We start from the raw sequence: 27,310 nt of genomic DNA, 5'->3' as shown, positions 1-27,310 counted from the left end.
CATGCTAACATATGTCACTAAACAATTAAGGTGGAAAAATTGGCTTTAAAAGTTAGCATGTTAAGGTTAGCATGCTAACAGTTAACATGTGTCACATACCATGTTATATGACTCTAAGGCAGGCGTACCCAAACTACGGCCCGTGGGCCGGATCTAGCCCGCCCGTGTCCACAATCCGGCCCGCAGGAAGTCCCAAGTTTTAAAAAAAAAAATTTTTTTAAGTTATTATTTTTTTAATTCTACTGCTTGTTACTCTCGGCGTCTCCTAGCCGCTCAGGCAAATCATATTGTCTAAAAATGCATTTTCCCATGGATAATGTGACATCATCGGCAAAATGCGCGCTCTTTCAGTCAATTAGTGCGCGACGTAAATACACACACGTCGTCGTCTGCGATCACTCGAAACGAGTATGATTGTCCTCCTGTTGGTGGGATTGCCTTCAGGAGAACGCCTGTGCGTGAAATCTTTTAAAGTGGGGAGACTGGTGCACAGACAGGCACCACACTGTCCTTGGCAAAGAGAAGGCCAGGGTCCAATGGCATGGCGACCAAGACAATTGGGGGCCCATTTTTGCTGCAGCCTTCTTCCGCCTTTGTGACCGTTGTGGAGCTTCAATGCCAGTGTTTTTCAACCACTGTGCCGCGGCACACTAGTGTGCCGTGAGATACAGTCTGGTGTGCCGTGGGAGATTCTCTAATTTCACCTATTTGGGTTAAAAATATTTTTTGCAAACCAGTAATTATAGTCTGCAAATGATGTGTTGTTGTTGAGTGTTGGTGCTGTCTAGAGCTCGGCAGAGTAATTGTGTAATACTCTTCCATATCAGTAGGTGGCAGCCGGTAGCTAATTGCTTTGTAGATGTGGGAAACAGCGGGAGGCAGGGTACAGGTAAAAAGGAGTCTAATGCTTAAACCAAAAATAAACAAAAAGGTAAGTGCCCCTAAGAAAAGGCATTGAAGCTTAGGGAAGGCTATGCAGAACGAAACTAAAACTGAACCGGCTTCAAAGTAAAAAAAAAAACGAATGCTGGACGACAGCAAAGACTTACTGTGGAGCAAAGACGGTGTCCACAATGTACATCCGAACATGACATGACAATCAACAATGTCCCCCCAAAGAACGATAAAAACAACTGAAAATGTTTTGATTGCTAAAACAAAGTAGATGCGGGAAATATCGCTCAAAGGAAGACATGAAACTAGAGATGTCTGATATTATCGGCTGTTAAATGCTTTAAAATGTAATATCGGAAATTATCGGTATCGTTTTTTTTTATTATCGGTATCGTTTTTATTTTTTATTTTTTTTAATTAAATCAACATAAAAAGCACAAGATACACTTACAATTAGTGCACCAACCCAAAAAACCTCCCTCCCCCATTTACACTCATTCACACAAAAGGGTTGTTTCTTTCTGTTATTAATATTCTGGTTCCTACATTATATATATCAATATATATCAATACAGTCTGCAGGGATACAGGCCGTAAGCACACATGATTGTGCGTGCTGCTGGTCCACTAATAGTACTAACCTTTAACAGTTAATTTGACTCATTTTCATTAATTACTAGTTTCTATGTAACTGTTTTTATATTGTTTTACTTTCTTTTTTATTCAAGAAAATGTTTTTAATTTATTTATCTTATTTTATTTTATTTATTATTTTATTTATTTATTTTTTTAAATGACCTTATCTTCACCATACCTGGTTGTCCAAATTAGGCAAAATAATGTGTTAATTCCATGACTGTATATATCAGTATCGGTTGATATCGGTATCAGTAATTAAGAGTTGGAAAATATCGGAATATCGGATATCGGCAAAAAGCCATTATCGGACATCCCTACATGAAACTGCTACAGGAAAATACCAAAATAAGACAAAAAGCCACCAAAATAGGAGCGCAAGACAAGAACTAAAACACTACACACAGGAAAACAGCAAAAAAGTCCAAATAAGTCAGGGTGTGATGTGACAGATGGTGACAGTACACTAGAGATGCGCGGATAGGCAAATATTTCATCCGCAACCGCATCAGAAAGTCGTCAACCATCCGCAATCCACCCGATCTAACATTTGATCAGAACTGCATCCGCCCGCCATCCGCCCGGTATATCTAATATAGACGATGCAAGGCATTAGTGAGGCACCTGCCAACTACTCCGGTTTTCCCGTAATTCGTACGGTTTTCATCAACCTATTCCGGGTTACGGGTGCAGTGATAAAAAATACGTTTTTTCTTTAATTTAAAAAAAAAACGGTGAAAACTACGCGAATTGCACCTTGTGCAGACAAGATTTTTCGATCGGACACGGAGGAATTAGCGATGTAAAAGACCACTTTGGGACAAAAAAACACAAGTCTAATGCCGTTGCTAGCGATACAAGTGGAAAACTTTCAACGTTTTTCGTCGCCCAAACAGATTCTTTGGATGTGATAAATGCCGAAGTTTTATTTACGGAGGCAATAATTGAGCATGGACTTCCAATCGCACTGGCTGATCACATGGGACAGTTACATGTTTGTAATGCAACCTTTAAAAATCATTACGCGGTGATCGCGGTCCCAAAAATAAACTTTTCTTGCATGATAATGTCCAGAAAAATTCGCTTTATATTACTATAGAGTCCTTTTAACGAATGAGTTTGATGGTTTATCACAAACCTTAAATGAAAGAAGTCCTTTCTTCTCCTGCACCTGCATGCACTTTGGCCTTGCTTCCTGTGTGGTGCGCAATCCTGTCGGCTGTATTTCACAGCACGACATACTGTTAAAAGTGTTTATACTATTTATGCTTTCAAGTCCAAGTTGAAGAAATCTTGTTAAATGTTGACAGCATAACTACCAAAATACAGAAGTATGTCCTTAATATTTTTGCAGTGCTATTTCTGTTGAAAAGTTCAAATGATTACATTAGAGATGTGATGTGCCACTTTTCAAAGTGTCTGATGGCTTAAATTAATTTTCATTAATTTTTCATATTTTGAATTCTTTTGAAAGGCTTACAAAAAAACTACATTTGAATTGTAATTCCATGCTATTGACAGGACTATTAATTTTAATGAAGTTAGCTTACCATGTTTACAGTATGATAATTGTGATAGAAATGTGAATTTCGGGGGGTGGCGGGCAGGTATGCTGCTTACCTGCTGCGCGTGACGCCGGCCGCGGCGAAGGCGGACGAGGCGGGGTGTCGGTGCGGTGGGCGCGGTAGTGACCCTGTACATGCGTCGGGCCCTTCTCGCGGATCGCCTCAGCTACGGCTCCCGGTGGGGCCCTCTCGGGGGAAGGGGCCTCGGTCCCGGACACCGGCAAGGCGTCCCTTCTCCGCTCCGTAAAAGTGTCCATCTCTTTTCTTTTTTTTTCTTCTGTTGTGGCATATGCAGCAGGTGCCTGCTCGTTTTTCGTATGTGGGTAACAACATTTAACTATGTGTATATATTTCCGAATTGGTTTAACTGCCACCCGCAAAAAAAAAAAAAAAAAATCTAATTGATCCGCCCGACCCGACCCGCACGCGGATAAAATCTTATTTTTTTAAATTTCATCCGCCCGATCCGCGGATAATCCGCGGACTCCGCGGTTGTGCCCGCAAACCGCGCATCTCTACAGTACACCTACTTTGAGACAAGAGCTATAGTGATGCATGCTTGGTTATGCTTTAAAGTCATATCCAACAATTGCGACAACGACTTTTTACTGTCAACTGAGTTTTGTTTTTTGATGATTTCTGCTGGTGGTGTGCCTCCGCATTCTTTCAACGCAAAAAATGTGCCTTGGCTCAAAAAAGGTTGAAAAACACTGTTCTATGCAACCATCAACCACTCCGCCGTTCAGTTCTTTTACGACGAGGGAGACGCGCAGACTCCAACGTCACTTCTTCGCTGTGGGGGAGCTGTATCCGGTGGTAAGGGAAACCCAGGACGACCGGCACCTCCTCACGGCTACAGGAGGCTGCCGGAGCTCCGGTCTGTCGGAGGACCGCCTATGGTGCGCCTACCAGCACTTGCTTTTCTCTCAGGGTGTGCTCCCCTAGCCTTTTGTCTTCCCAGACTAAACCACAAGGCAGCGGACACACACACACACACTACATATATATAAATATATATAAAAACAAATAACTTACGACTGAGTTGTACGGCGGAGAAATTGGCTAAAATAGTTTGCATGCTAATAGTTAGCATGTGTCACGTACTAAGTTATATGACTAAGGGTTGAAATTGGTGGTTAAATCGCCAAAAATTATTCCCGGGCGCGGCCAGCGCTGCTGCTCACTGCTCCCCTCACCTCCCAGGGGTTGAGGGTGATGGGTCAAATCTAGTGTGTGTGTGTGACAATCATTGATACTTTAACTTTAAGGTGTACGGCTGCAAAATTATCTACAAGAGTGTAACATTAGATTACTTTTTTTTTTTTAACCATGCTAATGTTAGCACAAATATGACAAATGTATTTATTTGTAACCGACATGTCTTGTATTAGAGCTCTTTAGACAGTGTAGCTCAGGGGTCACCAACCTTTTTGAAACCAAGAGCTACATCTTGGGTACTGATTAATGCTAAGGGCTACCAGTTTGATACACACTTAAATAAATTGCCAGAAATAGCCAATTTGCTCAATTTACCTTTAACTCTATGTTATTATTAATAATTAATGATATTTATCTTTGTGGAAACACTGATCATCTTAATGATTTCTCACAATAAATATATATAGAAACAGATAAGTATTAATATGCAACACTTTATTTGTATATTTTCTCTAAGTGCACATTTTTCAAATTGAACATTTTCAAATGATCACTTTTAAGACAGTCTTGTGAAATCACAATATCCCATTTTAACCAGCTGGCCACTAGCATTTTTTAACAAATCATGAATTACTTTGCACCATGTTTGTACAAATAACTCATGTAAAATACAAAAGTCAACTCTAAAATGTTGAAATAAATCATGTCACACTTTGAACTGGACACCAAATCTGTTATCTGTTTCTTTGTCAGTTAGTGAAGACCAAGTCTTTAAAATATTTTCTTGGATTTTCAATCAATCAATCAATCAATCTTTATTTATATAGCCCTAAATCACAAGTGTCTCAAAGGGCTGCACAAGCCACAACGACATCCTCGGTACAAAGCCCACATACGGGCAAGGAAAAACTCACCCCAGTGGGACGTCGATGTGAATGACTATGAGAAACCTTGGAGAGGACCGCATATGTGGGTAACCCCCCCCCCCCCCCCCCCCCCCCCCTCTAGGGGAGACCGAAAGCAATGGATGTCGAGTGGGTCTGACATAATATTGTGAGAGTCCAGTCCATAGTAAGTAACTTGAAAATGACAACAAAAAAAAACTAAAATACAAAATATAAAACTTGACAAAATGCATAATTGACAAGCTACAAACTTTCTGGTAGACAAATCTGCAGCTTTTTGGCACGTCTCGTAGGGCTGGACGATTGTGGCACAACATTTTTTTTTTTAAAGGGGTATAAATTAGTAACAAATAAACAAGTACAATAACAATAGTAACAATACATTAAATTAACAATAGAAATATGAATAAAATATCAAATTCAGCGTTTTCCTTTGAATTTTTTTAAATTCTGTTTTTTACCTTTTACACTTATTTTACCACTATAGAGTGTGTGTTTTTGTGTAATATATAAAATATTTGGTAATAAATGCAAAAAACTTTACATTTATTGTTGCAATACATCTTTGGACAATTTTGACGAGTATTTTAGGTCAAAGTATAAGAATTTTAAGTACAATATGCTTGTGTTAGGTACTTTTTGTGTTAGGTGTTTTGAAATCTGTATTGAATGATGCTAGCGCCTCATGTTTGCTTTCGAATTTTGTTTTACACACATGCTGCATAGTAGTCAGGCAAGACTTTCAAATTCTATTTGAGTTTTGTCTCTCTTAGAATTAAAAATGTCGAGCAAAGCGAGACCAGCTTGCTAGTAAATAAATACAATTAAAAAAATAGAGGCAGCTTACTGGTAAGTGCTGCTATTTGAGCTATTTTTAGAACAGGCCAGTGGGCTACTCATCTGGTCCTCACGGGCGACCTGGTGCCCGCGGGCACCGCGTTGGTGACCCCTGGTGTAGCTAATGAAATGAGATCGAGACAGTACGAGAATGATTTGCCTTCCTGCTCTCCTATCCATCTCCTTGTGTCTTCCACGTCAAGTGTCAGCATCCATCAAGATCCTGGCCTGCAGCCCGCTCACACGCGGCATGGTGGAACATGTCACACTGCTGCCACGTTGGACCACATCGCCGTGACGATGACCACATCGCTCTTTAAAGCGGTCACATCTAAAAAGGGCTTTTCACGGCGCACTTTATCGCTGCGTTCAGGACGGATAGTCGAACCTCGGATTCAGGAGGAACAGTGTGGTTTTCGTCCTGGTCGTGGAACTGTGGACCAGCTCTATACTCTCGGAAGGGTCCTTGAGGGTGCATGGGAGTTTGCCCAACCAGTCTACATGTGCTTTGTGGACTTGGAGAAGGCATTCGACCGTGTCCCTCGGGAAGTCCTGTGGGGAGTGCTCAGAGAGTATGGGGTTTCGGACTGTCTGATTGTGGCGGTCCGCTCCCTGTATGATCAGTGTCAGAGCTTGGTTCGCATTGCCGGCAGTAAGTCGGACACGTTTCCGGTGAGGGTTGGACTCCGCCAAGGCTGCCCTTTGTCACCGATTCTGTTCATAACTTTTATGGACAGAATTTCTAGGCGCAGTCAAGGCGTTGAGGGGATCCGGTTTGGTGGCTGCAGGATTAGGTCTCTGCTTTTTGCAGATGATTTGGTCCTGATGGCTTCATCTGGCCAGGATCTTCAGCTCTCACTGGGTCGGTTCGCAGCTGAGTGTGAAGCGACTGGGATGAGAATCAGCACCTCCAAGTCCGAGTCCATGGTTCTCGCCCGGAAAAGGGTGGAGTGCCATCTCCGGGTTGGGGAGGAGATCTTGCCCCAAGTGGAGGAGTTCAAGTACCTCGGAGTCTTGTTCACGAGTGAGGGAAGAGTGGATCGTGAGATCGACAGGCGGATCGGTGCGGCGTCTTCAGTAATGCGGACGCTGTATCGATCCGTTGTGGTGAAGAAGGAGCTGAGCCGGAAGGCAAAGCTCTCAATTTACCGGTCGATCTACGTTCCCATCCTCACCTATGGTCATGAGCTTTGGGTTATGACCGAAAGGACAAGATCACGGGTACAAGCGGCCGAAATGAGTTTCCTCCGCCGGGTGGCGGGGCTCTCCCTTAGAGATAGGGTGAGAAGCTCTGTCATCCGGGGGGAGCTCAAAGTAAAGCCGCTGCTCCTCCGCATCGAGAGGAGCCAGATGAGGTGGTTCGGTCATCTGGTCAGGATGCCACCTGAGCGCCTCCCTAAGGAGGTGTTTAGGGCATGTCCGACCGGTAGGAGGCCACGGGGAAGACCCAGGACACGTTGGGAAGACTATGTCTCCCGGCTGGCCTGGGAACGCCTCGGGATCCCCCGGGAGGAGCTGGACGAAGTGGCTGGGGAGAGGGAAGTCTGGGCTTCCCTGCTTAGGCTGCTGCCCCCGCGACCCGACCTCGGATAAGCGGAAGAAGATGGATGGATGGATGGATAAAATAAATAAAATTAATAATAAAGAATGATAACATATGTAGCTGCTGACAGAAGCACATTGTATACATGTTATATAATTTCATAGTCGGTTCGAATAAATATGATGTAAATACAAATATATGTTCATATTTACTAGAGATGTCCTATCGGCCGATAAATGCGTTAAAATTTAATATCGGAAATTATCAGTATCATTTTTTGGTTTTTTTATTAAATCAACATAAAAAACACAAGATACACTTACAATTAGTGCACCAACCCAAAAAACTTCCCTCCCACATTTACACTCATTCACACTCATTCACACAAAAAGGTTGTTTCTTTCTGTTATTAATATTCTGGTTCTTACATTATATATCAATATATATCAATACAGTCTGCAAGGGATACAGTCCGTAAGCACACATGATTGGTCCACTAATAGTACTAACCTTTAACAGTTAATTTTACTCATTTTTATTAATTACTAGTTTCTATGTAACTGTTTTTATATTGTTTTACTTTCTTTTTTATTCAAGAAAATGTTTTTAATTTATTTATCTTATTTTATTAATTTTTTTTAAAAAGTACCTTATCTTCACCATACCTGGGTGTCCAAATTAGGCATTATAATGTGTTAATTCCACGACTGCATATATCGGTTGATATCGGTATCGGTTGATATCGGTATCGGTAATTAAAGAGTTGGACAATATCGGAAATCGGCAAAAAGCCATTATCGGACATCCCTAATATTTACCGGTACATATAATGTGATCAAAAATGTATTTCCTTTGGTTAATTCATGCAAGTATATGTTAACTTTATCATTGTTACAAAACCCATGTAAATTGGAGGGGAACATATTTTTTGTTCCGGTTTGGTCACATTGTTGGTGGGACAATTAATATGTGACGGAATAAGGGAAGCAGCATGAAACAGCAAACATTTGATGGAAGACGTTAACGGAGTCTCGGCCTGAAAATAAACTGTATTCCCTCGGAGTTTGTGAGGCCAATGAGGTATGATTCTTTCTGATAATGTATGTGAAATCAATGTGTTTTCTTCTATTTGATGTCAGACTAATTGGAAGTTCTATGTTTTATGACCTCCCAGGAAGTGGGCGTGGCTTCCACGTACCTCTAAAATAGGGAGTGCTAGCGGGGGAATGATTTTTGACCCCCTGAAGTGGGCGTGACCTAAACCGGAAACAGGAAGTATGCATCATATCCGGCCGCCATTTTATTTTTGTAGTTTTTTTCAAGCCATCCGCCATTTTGTTTGTAAGTAGTAATACTCTTGTCAGCCTGTAGGGGTCATAAATCATTATGTACTAGAGATGCGCGGTTTGCGGACACAACCGCGGAGTCCGCGGATTATCCGCGGATCGGGCGGATGAAATTTAAAAAAATACGATTTTATCCGCTCGCGGGTCGGGTCGGGCGGATTAATTAGATTTTTTTTTTTTTTTTTTTTTTTTGCGGGTGGCAGTTAAACCAATTCGGAAATATATATACATAGTTAAATGTTGTTACCCACATACGAAAAACGAGCAGGCACCTGCTGCATATGCCACAACAGAAGAAAAAAAAGAAAAGAGATGGACACTTTTACGGAGCGGAGAAGGGACGCCTCGCTGGGGTCCTGGACCGAGGCCCCTTCCCCCGAGAGGGCCCCACCGCTCCCATATGATTGCGTACTGGTGTGCGTCTGGGTCGTGACAGCGTGGCACGCGAATGTCTGTGCATTGGATCAGTCTCCTTTCTTTAACAGGCAAAAGCTTTATAACCTCACCATACCTGCCAACTTTTAAATCAGAAAAACCTAGTAGCCAGGGTCCAAGGGCCGCAGGCCCCGGTAGGTCCAGGACAAAGTCCTGGTGGAGGGTTCAGGGCTTCGCCCCCCGACGCAAAATGATTATTAGCATTCAGACAGGTTAAAATGTTGCTAAAACCATCACTTTTCTATCAGTCACAGTGACTTTTCAAAACAAAAATATTACAGCAAAAATCATATGGGTTGATTGACATGTTTATTCTGTAAGCTAACTTCAATAGTTTGAAATTATTTTGACAGTTAATGCCAGTTATCTTGTCAACCTTTCACAAGACTTCAATTTGTTAATTGAAAGTATAAATAGTATAAACACTTTTAACAGTATGTCGTGCTGTGAAATACAGCCGACAGGATTGCGCATGCACGGTGCAGGAGAACAAAGGACTTCTTTCATTTAAGGTTTGTGATAAACCATCAAACTCATTCGTTAAAAGGACTCTATAGTAATATAAAGCGAATTTTTCTGGACATTATCATGCAAGAAAAGTTTATTTTTGGGATCGCGATCACCGCGTAATGATTTTTAAAGGTTGCATTACATTATTAACTGTCCCATGTGATCAGCCAGTGCGATTGGAAGTCCATGCTCAATTATTGCCTCCGTAAATAAAACTTCGGCATTTATCACATCCAAAGAATCTGTTTGGGCGACGAAAAACGTTGAAAGTTTTCCACTTGTATCGCTAGCAACGGCATTAGACTTGTGTTTTTTTGTCCCAACGTGGATCTTTTACATCGCTAATTCCTCCGTGTCCGATCAAAAAATCTTGTCTGCACAAGGTGCAATTCGCGTAGTTTTCACCCTTTTTTTTTTTTTTTTTAATTAATATTAGATATATAACAACGGGCGGATGGCGGGCGGGTGCAGTTCTGATCAAACGTTACATCGGGTGGATGGCGGATGGTTGACGACTTTCTGACGCGGTTGCGGATGAAATAATTGCCTATCCGCGCATCTCTATTATGTACTACAACCAAAATGGTGGATGGCTTAAAAAAAAACTACAAAATTGAAATGGCGGCCGGATATGATGCATACTTCCCGTTTCCAGTTTAGGTCACGCCCACTTCAGGAGTCATAAATCAATCCACCGCTAGCCCTCCCTATTTTAGAGGTATGTGGAAGCCACACCCACTTCCTGGGGTGTCATAACCCCCCCCCACCCCCACTTCCGGTCATAAAACAATCCCCCCGGTGGCCTCCCTTTATAGGAACTACTCATCTCTCTCTCTTGTCAACAGAATTAAAGTGCAAAGGAAAATACTTTATTCATTATTTTCGCACTTAATAAACATTAGCTCCAGACTTCTTCTGTTTGTTTGTGATTGTCATTACTGCCACAAGTGGTGGAAAAGTGAATTACAACCGAGTACTGCTGCGGCCCATACGGACCAAAGCTGAGAAACAGATTTTTTTCTGGCGGTCTCAAGGGGGCTTTTTGGTTAGGAAACGCTGCTATAGGCTACGAGGAGCGAGCAGCTACACAACCGCTAAGCACACAATAGCACACGAGCTAGACAACCGTAATAAGTGTCCTTCATTGAACAAAGTTGCAGTCCAAAACAGCACATTTCTCAAAGAATTATAGTCGCATAATACTTGGACGTACCAAGCGTATTAGAAAGTATCCAGAAACAGACGTGTCGGCATCATTCAACTTACTGCGCTGCCACTAGCTGTTGCCAAGAAACAATTACCACTCCACTTCAATTTAAAGACGGCATAAGTTCATTCCAGATGGTTAATAATAAAATAGGTTAGTGTCTGACTAATTTCACTTGATCCAGCACGTATGTCTGATTGCCGCTGATATCGTCAAATACTGGATGCCCCATATATCGTTATCGGAAGATTAAAGTTATATCAGGACACCCCTAATTTTCATTCACTTTGCTTTCATCTCAACAGTACGATCATCTTCTCCTTTTTCAAATATTTGATGCGTGACGACGTCAGCGCCATCGCACACGTCTGACCATTGCTTCCAACACAACTGGGCGGGAGAAGGGTGTGTCAGGTGTTCACACCTGCGGTAAGGCTCTGATACTACCTGATGATGACTTTTACGCAGTGAACACGGAAAACAAGAATGGCGCAGTGTAAAAAGGGTTAGCGCACCAGCAGAACGGATGATGATTAATAATAATGATAATCAAATAAAATGATTGCTATTGTTATTAGAGATGTTCGTAATGGCTTTTTTGCCGATATCCGATATTGTCCAACTCTTAATTACCGATTCCGATATCAACCGATACCGATATATACAGTCGTGGAATTAACACATTATTATGCCTAATTTTGTTGTGAGGCCCCGCTGGATGCATTAAACAATGTAACAAGGTTTTCCAAAAGAAATCAACTAAAGTTATGGAAAAAAATGCCAACATGGCACTGCCATATTTATTATTGAAGGCACAAAGTGCATTATTTTTTTTAATATGCCTCAAAACAGCAGCTTGGAATTTGGACATGCTCTCCCTGGGAGAGCATGAGGAGGTTGAGGTGGGCGGGGGGGTGTATATTATAGCGTCTCGGAAAAGTTAGTGCTGCAAGGGGTTCTGGGTATTTGTTCTATTGTGTTTATGTTGTGTTACGGTGCGGATGTTCTCCCGAAATGTGTTTGTCATTCTTGTTTGGTGTGGGTTCACAGTGTGGCGCATATTTGTAACAGTGTTGAAGTTGTTTATACGGCCACCCTCAGTGTGACCTGTTGACTAAGTATGCATTGCATTCACTTGTGTGTGTGAAAAGCCGTAGATATTATGTGATTGGGCCGGCACGCAAAGGAAGTGCCTTTCAGGTTTATAGGCGCTCTATTCTTCTTCCTACGTCCGCGTACACAGTGGCATTTTAAAAAGTCATTTTTTGAAACCGATACTGATAATTTTGAAACCGATACCGATAATTTCCGATATTACATTTTAAAGCATTTATCGGACGATAATATCGGCAGTCCGATATTATCGGACATCTCTAATTATTATGTATTACGGGATCGGCACAGGTCGAGTGTTGAGGCCCAACCTGGGCGGCTTTTCCCAGGACGAAGATTAATATAATCGCTAATTACTCAGACAAGTCCACTTCACTGTTAAGTTTTTTGTTGCCATGGTTACAAGAAGGATAGTTTGGTGTTCAGCGTCCACTCACGGTTTGTTTGATGTCCGGGATGCCAATACGGAACACCATCATGGCGACGTGGGCGTCCTCAGGCGGCACCGAGCTGGGCGTGCGCTCCTTCAGCCTCCTCTGCTGCTGATTGGCCGGCTGCTGGTGCGCGGCGCCCGGATTGGACGAGTAGGGGTTGGCCGCGTGTCCCGGGTTTCCGTGTCGGACTTGTCTGTCTCCGGGTCGTCCGACCACTTTGACCGACTGCCTCTGACCCTCGGCCCTGCCCGCCCGCGAGGGGCCTCCACGCCGGGTCTCTTCCGCCATTTCCTCCTCCTCGTCTTCCTCCAGCTCGCCGTTCTCCTCCTCGCCGTCCTCGTCGCGCTCGTTTCCCTCCATTTCCTCCTCCTCTTCCTCTTCCTCCTCCTCTTCCTCGTCCGCCCCTGGATAGAGATGCCGGTTGTTTCCCAGCATCTTTTGGTGCTCCTCGTCGCTAGACAGGGGGCTGAAGGGCATCGTCATGGCGACAGGGAGGGCGGCGCCACGGGCAACCCCATCATTCTCGGAGTGATGCTGCAATAGAAGGACAGGTTATTAGGGATGTGAAAACAAAACCATGGAAGAGGAGTTTTGTGGTACCAAGAGGAGTGATGGGGTCAGTAAGAGGCGGAGTTTGACACAGCAGTGTGGTCAAAGTAAAACTGCTAGCCCCAGTGAATCATCAACTCACCCCACCGTCATGAACCATGACAAAATACACTATATTGCCAAAAGTATTTGGCCACCCATCCAAATGATCAGAATCAGGTGTCCTAATCACTTGTGACCTTCCAATTAGCCCACGTACAGTACGCAGAGAGCCATACATCACCAAGTCCAATGCAAAGCGTCGGATGCAGTGGTGTAAAGCACGTCGCCACTGGACTCTAGAGCAGTGGAGACGCCTTCCCTGGAGTGATGAATCCCGCTTTTCCATCTGGCAATCTGATGGACGAGTCTGGGTTTGGAGGTTGCCAGGAGAACGCTACATTTCGGACTGCGTTGTGCAGAGTGTGACATTTGGTGGAGGAGGAATTATGGTGTGGGGTTGTTTTTGTTGTTTCTGTTGTGGATGTACTTGACTGGCCTGCACAGAGTCCTGACCTGAACCCGATAGAGCACCTTTGGGATGAATTAGAACGGAGACTGAGAGCCAGACCTTCTCGACCAACATCAGTGTGTGACCTCACCAATGCGCCTTTGGAAGAATGGTCAAAAATTCCAATAAACACACTCCGCAACCTTGTGGACAGCCTTCCCACAAGAGTTGAAGCTGTAATAGCTGCAAAAGGTGGTACAACATCATATTCCTAACCCTGTGGGTTAGGAATGGGATGGCACTTCAAGTTCATATGTGAGTCAAGGCAAGTGGCCAACTACTTTTGGCAATATCAATCAATCAATCAATCAATGTTTATTTATATAGCCCTAAATCACAAGTGTCTCAAAGGGCTGCACAAGCCACAACGACATCCTCGGTATAGCCCACATAAGGGCAAGGAAAAACTCACCCCAGTGGGACGTCGATGTGAATGACTATGAGAAACCTTGGAGAGGACCGCATATGTGGGTAACCCCCCCCCCCTCTAGGGAGACCGAATGCAATGGATGTCGAGTGGGTCTAACATAATATTGTGAGAGTCCAGTCCATAGTGGATCCAGCATAACAGTAAGAGTCCAGTCCACAGTGGGGTCAGCAGGAAACCATCCCGAGCGGAGACGGGTCAGCAGCGCAGAGATGTTCCCAACCAATATACAGGCGAGCGGTCCACCCCGGGTCCCGACCCCGGACAGCCAGCACCCCATCCATGGCCACCGGATCTGTGTGTCTTCCCCTCCACAAGGGATAGGGGGGAGCAGAGGAGAAAAGAAAAGAAACGGCAGATCAACTGGTCTAAAAAAGGGGGGCTATTCAAAGGCTAGAGTATACAAATGAGTTTTGAGATGGGACTTAAATGTTTCTACTGAGGTAGCATCTCTAACTGTTACCGGGAGGGCATTCCATAGTGCTGGAGCCCGAATAGAAAACGCTCTACAGCCCGCAGACTTTTTTTGGGCTCTGGGAATCACTAATAAGCCGGAGTTCTTTGAACGCAGATTTCTTGCCGGGACATATGGTACAATACAATCGGTAAGATAGGCTGGAGCTAGACCGTGTAGTATTTTATACGTAAGTAGTAAAACCTTAAAGTCGCATCTTAAGTGCACAGGAAGCCAGTGCAGGTGAGCCAGTATAGGCGTAATATGATCAAACTTTCTTGTTCTTGTCAAAAGTCTAGCAGCCGCATTTTGTACCAACTGTAATCTTTTAATGCTAGACATAGGGAGACCCGAAAATAATACGTTACAGTAATCGAGACGAGACGTAACGAACGCATGAATAATGATCTCAGCGTCGCTAGTGGACAAAATGGAACGAATTTTAGCGATATTACGGAGATGAAAGAAGGCCGTTTTAGTAACACTCTTAATGTGTGACTCAAAGGAGAGAGTTGGGTCGAAGATAATACCCAGATTCTTTACTGAGTCGCTTTGTGTAATTGTTTGGTTGTCAAATGTTAAGGTGGTATTATCAAATATATATATATAGTGTATCTTCTAAAAGGTGATGCTCATTTCTGTTTCATATCTCACAGTCTTAACTCTTCTTCCTTTCTATCCAAACTCTTCAGAGAGTCGTTTGCGTTTCAGGTCAAATCGTTACCACGTTCCGTCTGCTCAGCATCTTAAAAGCACATTAACCTCGCTGACCCTTCATTCTATCACGCAATCAGCGCCAAGAGGGTTAGCATAAGGTAGGCTAATTTTGAATAAAGACAGAGAGAGAGAGAGCCAGAGTCATAGGAGAAGCAACCGGTGGGCACGAGGGGCTTAATTGAGAGCGTAACAGAGCGTCGTGTCCCTGGCCCGCCCCCTCACTCACCAGGTCTGATGATGAGAGTGTTATGGATCCCAGAGCCCATTTTTTTATTCGGGCTCCAGCACTCCGGAATTCCCTCCCAGCAACAATTAGAGATGCTACCTCAATAGAAGCAGTTAAGTCCCACCTTAAAACTCGCACTCTATCCTGGAAATAGACCACGTTTTAGACCAGTTGACCTGCCGCTTTTCTGCCCTGTCTCCCCCTCTCTTGCCTGGAGAGGATACCAGGTGACCATTCAGTTCAGTTTCAGTTTATTTCGAACATGCATACGATGCAATGTAATGCATCACATATTTCCAGTTGTTTCATTACAGCACGTCCGAAAAGGAGTAAGAAGAAGCAGAGCTTATGTAACCCTACCCCTTTTCATTCCATAGCAATTTGTCCCATTTCCTTGTTCTCTGTAACAGAACAATGACTAAATATATAGTAAATTAGTCATATACCATAGTACAGGGGTCGGCAACCCAAAATGTTGAATGAGTCATATTGGACCAAAAATACAAAAACAAATCTGTCTGGAGCCGCAAAAAAAATGAAAAGCCATATTACATACAGATAGTGTGTGATGAGATATAAATTGAAATAAGAGGACTTAAAGGAAACTAAATGACCTCAAATATAGCTACAAATGAGGCATAATGATGCAATATGTACATATAGCTAGCCTAAATAGCATGTTAGCATCGATTAGCTTGCAGTCATGCAGTGACCAAATATGCCCGATTAGCACTCCACACAAGTCAATAACATCAACACAACTCGCCTTTGTGCATTCATGCACAACGTTAAAAGTTTGGTGGACAAATGAGACGGAAAAAGAAGTGGCATAAAACACGTCCTAGAAAGTTATACATGTAAACAAACTACAGTGAGTTCAAGGACCGCCAAAATTAGTGGGACAAAACGGCACTCGCCAAATACTCGAATGAGTGAAGCATGTTTAATACAAACAGTGTGCTTTATAACAATCGGGGAGGGTTGTGTCATGTTTGTCCTCCTTCAGAAACCATATTAACACAAAAAATGTATTTTTTTCCACTCATCTTTTTTCATACATTTTCGAAAAAGCTCCAGAGAGCCACTAGGGCGGCGCTAAAAAGCCGCATGTGGCTCTAGAGCCGCGGGTTGCCGACCCCCGCCATAGTAAGTAAACAAATATTAAATACAGAAATAATCCTTATCTCAAAAGAAAAAAAAAGGGTTCAAGATGTTTATCATAATTATTGTTCTGTTTATTTTGTGAACACGTGTAGTTTGAACAGTCTTTTAAACTGAATCATACTCGTACATTGTTTGGTTTCTTTGGTTAATCCGTTCCATAATTTAATTCCACTGACTGATATACTAAAGGTTTTAAGTGTTGTACCAGCATACAAATGTTTTCAATTAGATTTTCCTCTAAGGTTATATTTCTCCTCCTTTGTTGAGAAGAATTGTTGTACATTCTTGGGTAGCAGCTGGTTATAGTTTGCTTTGTACATCATTTTAGCTGTTTGCAAATGCACCAAATTGTTGAATTTCAATTGTTTTGATTCAATAAATAATGTTGGCTATAGAGAACATACAAACCCTTTATGTATTATTCCAATTGATCTTTTTTATAACAAAGTTGGTGAATGAAGCGCACATGTGTAGTTGTTTCCCCATATTTCTACACAATAACTCAGATATGGTAACAATGGCGAGCATTAAAGAATATGAAGTGATTTTTGGTCTAGAACATGTTTTGCTTTATTCATTATTGACGTGTTTCTTGCCACTTTATGTTGTATATTTTTTACATGAGATTTCCAGTTCATTTTATCATCTATTATTACGCCTCTTCCATGCACAAAAACAGACATCTTTGCTGAGCTGACTGGCTGATGCTAGAAGAAGATTCACTCCCACCATGACTATCTGCTGGTTTCCCAACAGACTAGACTCCCACATTGTCTATTAAATTAACTAACTAATTAATTTAACAATAATAATACAACAATTCAATTACTGTACCCACTCGACATCCATTGCATCTGGGATCCCTTCTTAAGGTTTCTTCTTTTTCTCCATCTGGGTTTTTTTTTTTTTTCCTGCCTAGATGTGGGTTTCGATAAGGGGATGGTCGCTGCGAGTTTGCCTGCTTTGTACTGGGATGGTCAGTCATTCATTATTAAATTCCCAAGTGCTCCCAATTAACACCAACACTAAAATGTTTTCTTTCGCCTTAGTGAGTGTATGGCACGCTCACCATCTGTATTGGCACTGCATTGATACCGTGTTGGTGTTTTCGTAATGGTCATCTACTGGATTTAAAAACTCACTATGTTTGACCTGCAAATAAAATAAAAAGGTAATATAATATATTAAAAAAAAATTTTTTTTTTTTTTTTAAACAAATAGCTATGCAGAAGTGAATAATAAATGCAACTCTTGGACAGTTTTTTTATTATTCATTATTAATATAAACTTGTCAGCTTTTTGTCATTTCATTATGCCCTTATCTCTACGTTTACATTTTGATACAGGGAGGTATTTTATTCTTATTTTTTATTTATTTTTTAAGTTATGTACATGTAGATGATGTATCGGGACAGATCCATTAAGAGTTTGAGCAGAAATATGTCATATAGGAACTAACTATACACAATAAACATGAACAAAATGCTGTGTCACATGAATGTTTTTTGAAGTAATACCTTTGTGACATGAAAAAAACAAGTAAAAAAAAAAAAAAAAAAAAACTTGCATTAACTTTTTGATATTAAAATAAAACACAAAGCAGTTTGGCTAGTAAAGATGAAGTCTAATAAACAAGCTTTGTTCTTCTCTTGTTTCAGTGCAACAGTTTAGCCAACAAAAATAAAGAGGAGTGACACCTCTCACATCGAATACACAATCTTTTACAGCCTTCGTTCAGTTCGATTAGATGACAAAACATTTGAGCTAGTATTGATGTGTTTTGAACAGTTTGCAGTAAATAAAAGACGAGTGAACATCCCAGTAAACAAACTAATGACTTTATAAACAAGTTGTGATAAATAAATAAATGACGGGGTTTCGGTAATTAAAAAATTAGACGGTATTTATTACTAACCGTCGGGAATTTTATTGTGAATTATTATACCGTTTACCGTTACATCCCTAGTGTATTAACAAGTAAAAAGTCAAGGGCGGTCACAGCATGTTCTTGCCGCCAATGTTGGTCAATTTTTTAGGACATTACGGCAAATGACGAGGGCTGTCGCTGCTTTTTTGTCGCAGTTGCTGTGGTTAAATTGGAGCCCTGAAGGGCCATGTACTGCGAAAGCAAAGCATGCAGAGGGTAATTTTTTTATATTGTAGTGTTATAAGCGACAAATCATATTTTAATATATATATATTTTTTTTTTAATTATTTTTTTTAATTGCATTCCTTTTTTCTGTTTTTTTTGTTGGATTTGATTTTGAAAATATGCAGAGTGCCAACAAAACTCAAGCTGTGGGCCGCAAATGGCCCCCACACTTTGGACACCCTTGATCAACACCTATCTTTGTGGTCAGGGGTTCTTAACCTTTTTGACCTTGCGGACCAACTTTTCCACCACAAAAAGGATTCAAATACTAACACTGAATTATTAATCTTACTCTAGTCTTGATTTTAAACATATTTTATAATTATATCGTAGCTACTCACAGTTTAGCAGGATAAAGATTGTCAAATGATATGAAAGACTAATATTAAGGCTTAGGTCAGGCAGATGGAAAAAAAAAATATACAAATCAAATATACTGCAGAAGAAGGGACTCAAAAACTGATGAAAGTTGTTTTACATACAATTACATGTGCTAAAATAAATAAATCATAACTAAATTAATAAATAATATTTATTTTAAAAACTGTCAATCAAATGAAAGAGTAAATTCAAATATATCTTCGCCACTTTATTTTTTATTTTTTTGTGCTTAACCCTCCTGTTGTTCTCGGGTCATTTTGACCCACCACTGTGTTAAAAACCAAAATAAAAATCCCCTAAACGATATTTTTTTAACTTGAAATTGTATGACTTCTCCTAGCTTGGCACCAACAGTAGAAAAAGTGAAATTGTGCTTTTATTCACATTTCCTTGTAAGCTGTACAAAAAATTTTACAAAGGTGGTCTTCGGGTCAAAATGACCCGTGAGTCACAAAGTGTTGAAATCAAAATCAGAGTTATTTATACATCACAGAATGTTACAATGTTTTAGTTGTTATAGTCCAACAGTAGCAGAGCTCTTTTTCTGTGGATTTCCAGAGATTATAACGGTGCTGTAGATCACAGGGCCCTGAATTATGTCTGTGCTGAAGCCATTCGTGTGCGTTATACCGCTGAAGAGGCTCTCGAGCTGATTTTTTCAGATGTCCAGCAAGACAACTCTGATTCAGAAGAGGAAGTGAAGGATGTATCAGTAGAAGAAGATGGGGAGGAATACAACCCAGAGCATGATGAATCATCTTCAGAAAAAGAAGAAAACTCTAACGCTGAAAGAGGGACTTTCCTTTCAAAAAATGGCAAAATAACATGGTCCTCAGCAGCATATGACCATTAAGGCAGGCATGCAGAAACAAAACAGCACAAAGATGACCCCAGGACCCACAAGGTATACCGTTTCTCATGCCCATGACATTGTCTCTACATTCTACCTGTTTATCACACCAGCAATTGAAAAAATAATCCTGGAGATGACAAATTTGGAGGGTTTTCGCAAATATGGAGACAGCTGGAAAAAGATGGATGAGACTGACCTGCAGGCCTACTTAGGGCTGCTAATCTTAGCCGGTGTATACAGGTCCCGAGGTGAGGCTGAAACTAGTCTATGGGATTCAGAGAGTGGAAGGCCAATTTTCCGAGCCACAATGCCACTCAAACTCTTTCACACCTACTCAAGACTGATACGATTTGATGACCGTGAGTCAAAACCAGCAAGACGTGTGACAGACAAACTTGCAGCCATAAGAGAGGTCTGGGACAATGTAGTTCTTCTGAGCACACTGCACACAGATGGTGACGTTAGCGATCGTGAGGACAGGAAGCCAGTCATCATCCTAGACTACAACCGCAACAAGGGAGGTGTGGACAACCTAGATAAGGTGATTGGAACATACAGCTGCAGAAGGACGGTCATCTTCCACAACATCATTGATGTTTCCTCCTACAATGCCTTCGTGATTTGGAGAGAGATCAACCCGACCTGGATGTCTCGTAAGCAGAACAAGAGGAGGGTGTTCCTGGAGCAGCTGGGAAAGGCACTTGTAATTCCACTCATTGAAAGAAGGAAGCATGTCCCCCGCACAGAAGCCTCAGCAGCAGTTGTGAAAGCTATTCAGAGTGCAGGAGCTCCTGATCAACCTGAGGATCCAGCTACCACAGCCACTTCCCCAGCTAGGGCAAGTAAGAGGAAGAGATGTCAGTTCTGCCCTCACAAGAAGGACTGTAAAACACATACTGTGTGCTGCAGGTGTAAGAAATATATCTGCAAAGGCTGCGCACTTGCCTACTGTCCTACATGTGCCAATTAGGGTTAGTTCATTAGTTCAATGGGTTATGTTATTTACATAACTTTATAACTGTTATAAAATAACACGGTTCAACGTCTTATTGACTGCCTGCACGACATCAAAGTCTGGCTTTCAGCTAACTTCCTGAGCCTAAATGAAGATAAAACAGAAGTTATGTTGTTCGGTCCAAGTCGCTCTCCCTCCCCCAACATTGACCTCGGCACTCTGACCCCGTATCTCAGAGACTCTGTCACAAACCTGGGGGTAAAGTTTGACTCAGATTTTAAATTCGAAAAACAAATCAGCAGCGTCGTTCAAAAAAGCTTTTATCAATTACGCCAAATAGCGAAAGTGAAACCGCTTCTATCAAGACATGATCTTGAGAAATTAATCCACGCTTTTATCTCGACTCGTCTTGACTACTGCAATGCCCTGTATGTTGGCATTAGCCAGGCCTCCCTCGCCCGCCTGCAGCTCGTGCAGAACTCTGCTGCTCGTCTGCTAACACAGACCCGCAGACGTGAGCACATCACCCCTATTTTAGCGTCCCTTCACTGGCTCCCTGTGCGTTACCGAATACATTTTAAACTCCTTTTATTTGTTTTTAAATGTCTAAACAACCTCGCGCCAACCTATCTCTCCGACCTCCTTCAGCCTTACTGCCCCACCCGATCCTTAAGATCAGCCGATCAGCTGCTGTTGACGGTCCCTGACACAAGGCTGAAGCTTAGAGGTGACAGAGCTTTCGCCGTTGCTGCTCCCAAGCTCTGGAACGACCTACCCCTGAGTGTTAGACAAGCCTCCTCTCTTCCTGTTTTTAAATCTCTCTTAAAAACATACTTTTATTCCATGGCTTTTAACACTGAGTGATATCCATCCTGCAATGGCGCCCCATAATACACCTGCTGTGATCCTGTTTTTATGTTTTTATGTTTTTATTAATTCTATTTTAATTATTTATTTTTTTATCGTGTTCTGTTTGTGTTGTGTTGTGTTTGCTCGGTACTCGTTTTATCTTTTAACCTGTTCATTGTACAGCACTTTGGCTACCCCTGTGGTAAATTTTAAATGTGCTCTATAAATAAAGTTGATTTGATTTGATTTGATTTGTCATATTTTTGTATTGTACATTGTCTTCAATTGTTCACTGGAGAAAGAAAAGAAAGAAACTGAGTCATTGGGGTGAATAAAAATGCATTGAAAACGCACATTTTTTTTGCTTTTTTAAGCTATACAAATGAAGTGAAGAGGGAAAACTCAGTTATTCACACATTTTGTGGTGAATGACAAGTTGTTTCTTCAAGCAAGATTAAATTTGGTGTTTAAATTCAATTAAGATGCTTATATCTGTATCATGAATCAGTTTAAGTGGACCCCGACTTTAACAAGTTGAAAAACTTATTCAGGTGTTCACTGTGCAATCTACTAATAAAAGTTTCAATCAATCAATCAATATTAGGGGTTCAGTGAAGACCGGTCAATTTGACCCGGAGGACAAGGGGTGTATACAGGAAATGAGGACAACACAAGGGTTAAGAAACTTCTCTATGACTATCTCCAGACCTCTCCTGTTTGTTTGATATTGTCATTACTGCCATAAGTGGTGGAAAAGTGTATTACAGCTGAGTACCACTGCATCCAATACAGATCACAGTCGAGAAACATATTTTTTAGCGATCGTCTAGGGCAGGGGTGGGCAATTAATTTTTACCGGGGGCCGCATGAGCAACCCGAGCACTGCTGGAGGGCCACACCGACAATATTACCGTATTTTTCGGACTATAAGTCGCAGTTTTTTTCATAGTTTGGCCGGGGTTGCGACTTATACTCAGGAGCGACTTATGCGTGAAATTATTAACACATTACCGTAAAATATCAAATAATATTATTTAGCTAATTCACGTAAGAGACTAGACGTATAAGATTTCATGGGATTTAGCGATTAGGAGTGACAGATTGTTTGGTAAACGTATAGCATGTTCTATATGTTATAGTTGTTTGAATGACTCTTACCATAATATGTTACGTTAACATACCAGTTGGTTATTTATGCCTCATATAACGTACACTTATTCAGCCTGTTCACTATTCTTTATTTATTTTAAATTGCCTTTCAAATGTCTATTCTTGGTGTTGGGTTTTATCAAATAAATTTCCCCAAAAAATGCGACTTATACTCCAGTGCGACTTATATATGTTTTTTTCCCCTTCTTTATTATGCATTTTCGGCCGGTGCGACTTATACTCCGGAGCGACTTATACTCCGAAAAATACGGTAAATTTTGCTCAAATTATTTTTGATATACCGTAAGATAAATAATAATAATAATAATTTTTTCATTTATCCTAAGTTATCTCCGGGTTGGGGAGGAGATCTTGCCCCAAGTGGAGGAGATCTTGCCCCAAGTGGAGGAGTTCAAGTACCTCGGAGTCTTGTTCACGAGTGAGGGAAGAGTGGATCGTGAGATCGACAGGCGGATCGGTGCGGCATCTTCAGTAATGCGGACGCTGTATCGATCCGTTGTGGTGAAGAAGGAGTTGAGCCGGAAGGCAAAGCTCTCAATTTACCGGTCGATCTACGTTCCCATCCTCACCTATGGTCATGAGCTTTGGGTTATGACCGAAAGGACAAGATCACGGGTACAAGCGGCCGAAATGAGTTTCCTCCGCCGGGTGGCGGGGCTCTCCCTTAGAGATAGGGTGAGAAGCTCTGCCATCCGGGAGGAGCTCAAAGTAAAGCCGCTGCTCCTCCACATGGAGAGGAGCCAGATGAGGTGGTTCGGGCATCTGGTCAGGATGCCACCCGAACGCCTCACTAGGGAGGTGTTAGGGGCACGTCCGACCGGTAGGAGGCCGCGGGGAAGACCCAGGACACGTTGGGAAGACTATGTCTCCCGGCTGGCCTGGGAACGCCTCGGGGTCCCACAGGAAAAGCTGAACGAAGTGGCTGGGGAGAGGGAAGTCTGGGCTTCCCTGCTTAAGCTGCTGCCCCCGCGACCCGACCTCGGATAAGCGGAAGAAGATGGATGGATGGATGGACTAAGTTATCTTTATACAAAAGCAGATGGCTTTTGATGGTTTTATTTTTAACACTTTCTAACACAACACTTCCTGATGTATAATATAATGCAAAAATGTCAATTTCTGTCACTTTATCCTGCATCCTCTTTGTTGTGAACGTATCACGCCTGTAAGGCGATTGGCGAAGAAGGAGGAAGCGTTGCTGTTGCGGAAATGAGGAGTGAGGATAGACGTGCGTGGTCCGTTGTTTAATTTTATTTTGTAATTTGTGATTGCAGCTGTTCACATTCAATCACGCACGAGCATACGTCCACACGGAAGAAATACAAATAACGCTTTTCAAAACAAAAGCAGCACCGTTGTATTGCACACTCGAGATAGATACTTTTTCAAATGTATTTTGTAATTTATGATTGGCCTCACGCGGGCCGGACAGGGACGCGGGCCGCAGAATGCCCAGGTATGGTCTAGGGGGCGCTCGCAGCCCAAAAATGGTTAAGAAACACTGATCAAGGCAAATTACTGTAATATTTAATTTAACCCCCTTAACATATTTAATTTCTTCTTTACCAATTTTAATATTAATTCCACCAACTGAGACCTCTTTGGAGGTATTGACTTTCCATATCTTTAAAAAAAAAATGTGTACACATGTTCATCATGCACGGAAATCATTAAAGACCATGTACAGAAAGTAGAGATGTCCGATAATATTGGACTGCCGATATTATCGTCCGATGAATGCTTTAAAATGTAATATCGGAAATTATCGGTATCGGTTTCAAAAAGTAAAACTCATGACTTTTTAAAACGCCGCTGTACGGAGTGGTACACGGACGTAGGGAGAAGTACAGAGCGGTTGCGTCTCCCAGTCATACTTGCCAACCCTCCTGATTTTCCCAGGAGACTCCCGAATTTCAGTGCTCCTCCCGAAAATCTCCCGGGGCAACCATTCTCCCGAATTTCTCCCAGACAACAATATTGGAGGCGTGCTTTAAAAAGGCACTGCCTTTGCGTGCCGGCCCAATCACATAATATCTACGGCTGTTCACACACACGTGAATGCCCCGCATACTTGGTCAATAGCCATACAGGTCACGCTGAGGGTGGCCGTATAAACAACTTTAACACTGTTGCAAATATGCGCCACACTGTGAACCCACACCAAACAAGAATGACAAACACATTTCGGGAGAACATCCACACCGTAACACAACAGAACAAATACCCAGAACCCCTTGCAGCACTAACTCTTCCGGGACGCTACAATATACACCCCCCGTACCCCCCCTCAGGGAGAGCATCTCCCAAATTACAAGCTGCTGTTTTGAGGCATGTTAAAAAAAATAATGCACTTTGTGACTTCAATAATAAATATGGCAGTGCCATGTTGGCATTTTTTTTTCCATAACTTGAGTTGATTTATTTTGGAAAACCTTGTTACATTGTTTCATGCATCCAGCGGGGCATCACAAGAAAATTAGGCATAATAATGTGTTAATTCCACGACTGTATATATCGGAATCGGTAATTAAGAGTTGGACAATATCGGAATATCGGATATCGGCAAAAAAGCCATTATCGGACACCTCTAACAGAAAGCACAAGTTTGGTTGTCAGTTCCCATTTTTGAGGGGATTTGAGCAAATTTTTGGAGCCAACAAATAAGAAGTTTTTTAAGTCCCATCTTAAAACTCATTTGTATACTCTAGCCTTTAAATAGCCCCCCTGTTAGACCAGTTGATCTGCCGTTTCTTTTCTTTTCTCCTCTGCTCCCCTTTTCCTTGAGGGGGGGGCACAGGTCCGGTGGCCATGGATGAAGTGCTGGCTGTCCAGAGTCGGGACCCGGGGTGGACCGCTCGCCTGTGCATCGGCTGGGAACATCTCTGCGCTGCTGACCCGTCTCCGCTCGGGATGGTGTCCTGCTGGCCCCACTATGGACTGGACTCTTACTATTATGTTGGATCCACTATGGACTGGACTCTCACAATATTATGTCAGACCCACTCGACATCCATTGCTTTCGGTCTCCCCTAGAGGGGGGGGTTACCCACATATGCGGTCCTCTCCAAGGTTTCTCATAGTCATTCACATCGACGTCCCACTGGGGTGAGTTTTCCTTGCCCGTATGTGGGCTTTGTACCGAGGATGTCGTTGTGGCTTGTGCAGCCCTTTGAGACACTTGTGATTTAGGGCTATATAAATAAAGATTGATTTGATTTGATTTGATGAAGTTGAGGGCCACAAATGGCTCCCGGGCCCCACTTTGGACACCCCTGTTATAGAAGTTGAGACTAATGGGTGCCTGCTAGGATAAGTGGTACGGATAAGATAAACTAGGTGGAGCAATTGCTTTAATGTTTGATTGGATGAAAGCCAGGCTAGGTCTGAGCTAAGTTAAGCTAAGTGGAAGATAGAAGGTAAATTTACACTTGCACGTTAGTTCATTAAAATGATTAAGAGTAAAACAAACAGTTTGGTCACAAAAGCTGACACACTTATGTCTATATTAAAGCTTAATTGAAAGTGAACATTGTGCTTGTAGGTCAATTAAATCTGACAGGAATGTTCAGCTCCACATATTTGTAATTTAATGAACATTTAGAAATGATTGCCTCTGACAGCTTGAGTTTCATCCACCGAGTCACTCTTCTTCTGTGCTAGTCGAAAAAATTACTGATGAAAACGTTCCGGTTTCCTCTGCTCGTCATTTGATGTCTTTATCCTCGCTGCTGCTGCTGCTTCCTGGCTTTCACCCAATCAGATTGCAGCTTTGTGTTGGTCATGGAAGTTGAACAGTTGACTGACAGGTCATTTACCCAATCAGAGCAGTCAACAAGATGGCCATTGAGCAGGACGTCTATGACATCAGCACTGTTATGTCATCTGATTGGACGCTGACAGATCGCGCCGCAGTCAAAGCTCGCTAACATCGTTTTAGCTAGCGTTCATCTTTTATTTATCTAGTCCGGCGGTCAGCAACCCGCGGCTGTTTCGTGCCGCCCTAGTGGCTCCCTTGAGCATTGAAAATGGAAAAATATTTTTTTTGCTTTAGTATGTTTTTTGTTTGAGGACAAACATGACAAACCTTCCCAATTGTTAGAAAGCCCAATGTTTAATATGTTTTTGGTGAACATTGTTTTGTCCTACTAATTTCGGCGGTTGTTGAACTCACCATAGCGTGGACTGTGACGCAACAGTTTGTTTACATGTAAAATCTTCCACTCCTTTGTCTCATTTTGTCCAGCAAAAGTTTTATGCTGTGCATGAATGCACAAAGGTG

General features: G+C 42.1%; 1 protein-coding gene across 4 annotated transcripts in view; it reads right to left on the bottom strand.

The window, feature by feature from the left end:
* Nucleotides 1-27,310, bottom strand: part of shank1 (SH3 and multiple ankyrin repeat domains 1) — a 280,926-nt gene that overhangs the window by 173,715 nt on the left and 79,901 nt on the right. For all 4 annotated transcript variants that reach the window (XM_061981384.1, XM_061981385.1, XM_061981386.1 and 1 more), the window contains exon 2: nt 12,587-13,117. In XM_061981384.1, the coding sequence (XP_061837368.1) occupies nt 12,587-13,066 (480 nt within the window). In that variant the 5' untranslated portion in view covers nt 13,067-13,117. The remainder of the gene's footprint in view (nt 1-12,586; nt 13,118-27,310) is intronic.

This window comes from Nerophis lumbriciformis, linkage group LG24, assembly GCF_033978685.3.
Source record: "Nerophis lumbriciformis linkage group LG24, RoL_Nlum_v2.1, whole genome shotgun sequence".
Taxonomy (NCBI): domain Eukaryota; kingdom Metazoa; phylum Chordata; class Actinopteri; order Syngnathiformes; family Syngnathidae; genus Nerophis; species Nerophis lumbriciformis.
The sequence above is the reverse complement of the archived record's forward strand: the minus strand, read 5'-3'. Positions and strand labels throughout refer to the sequence as shown.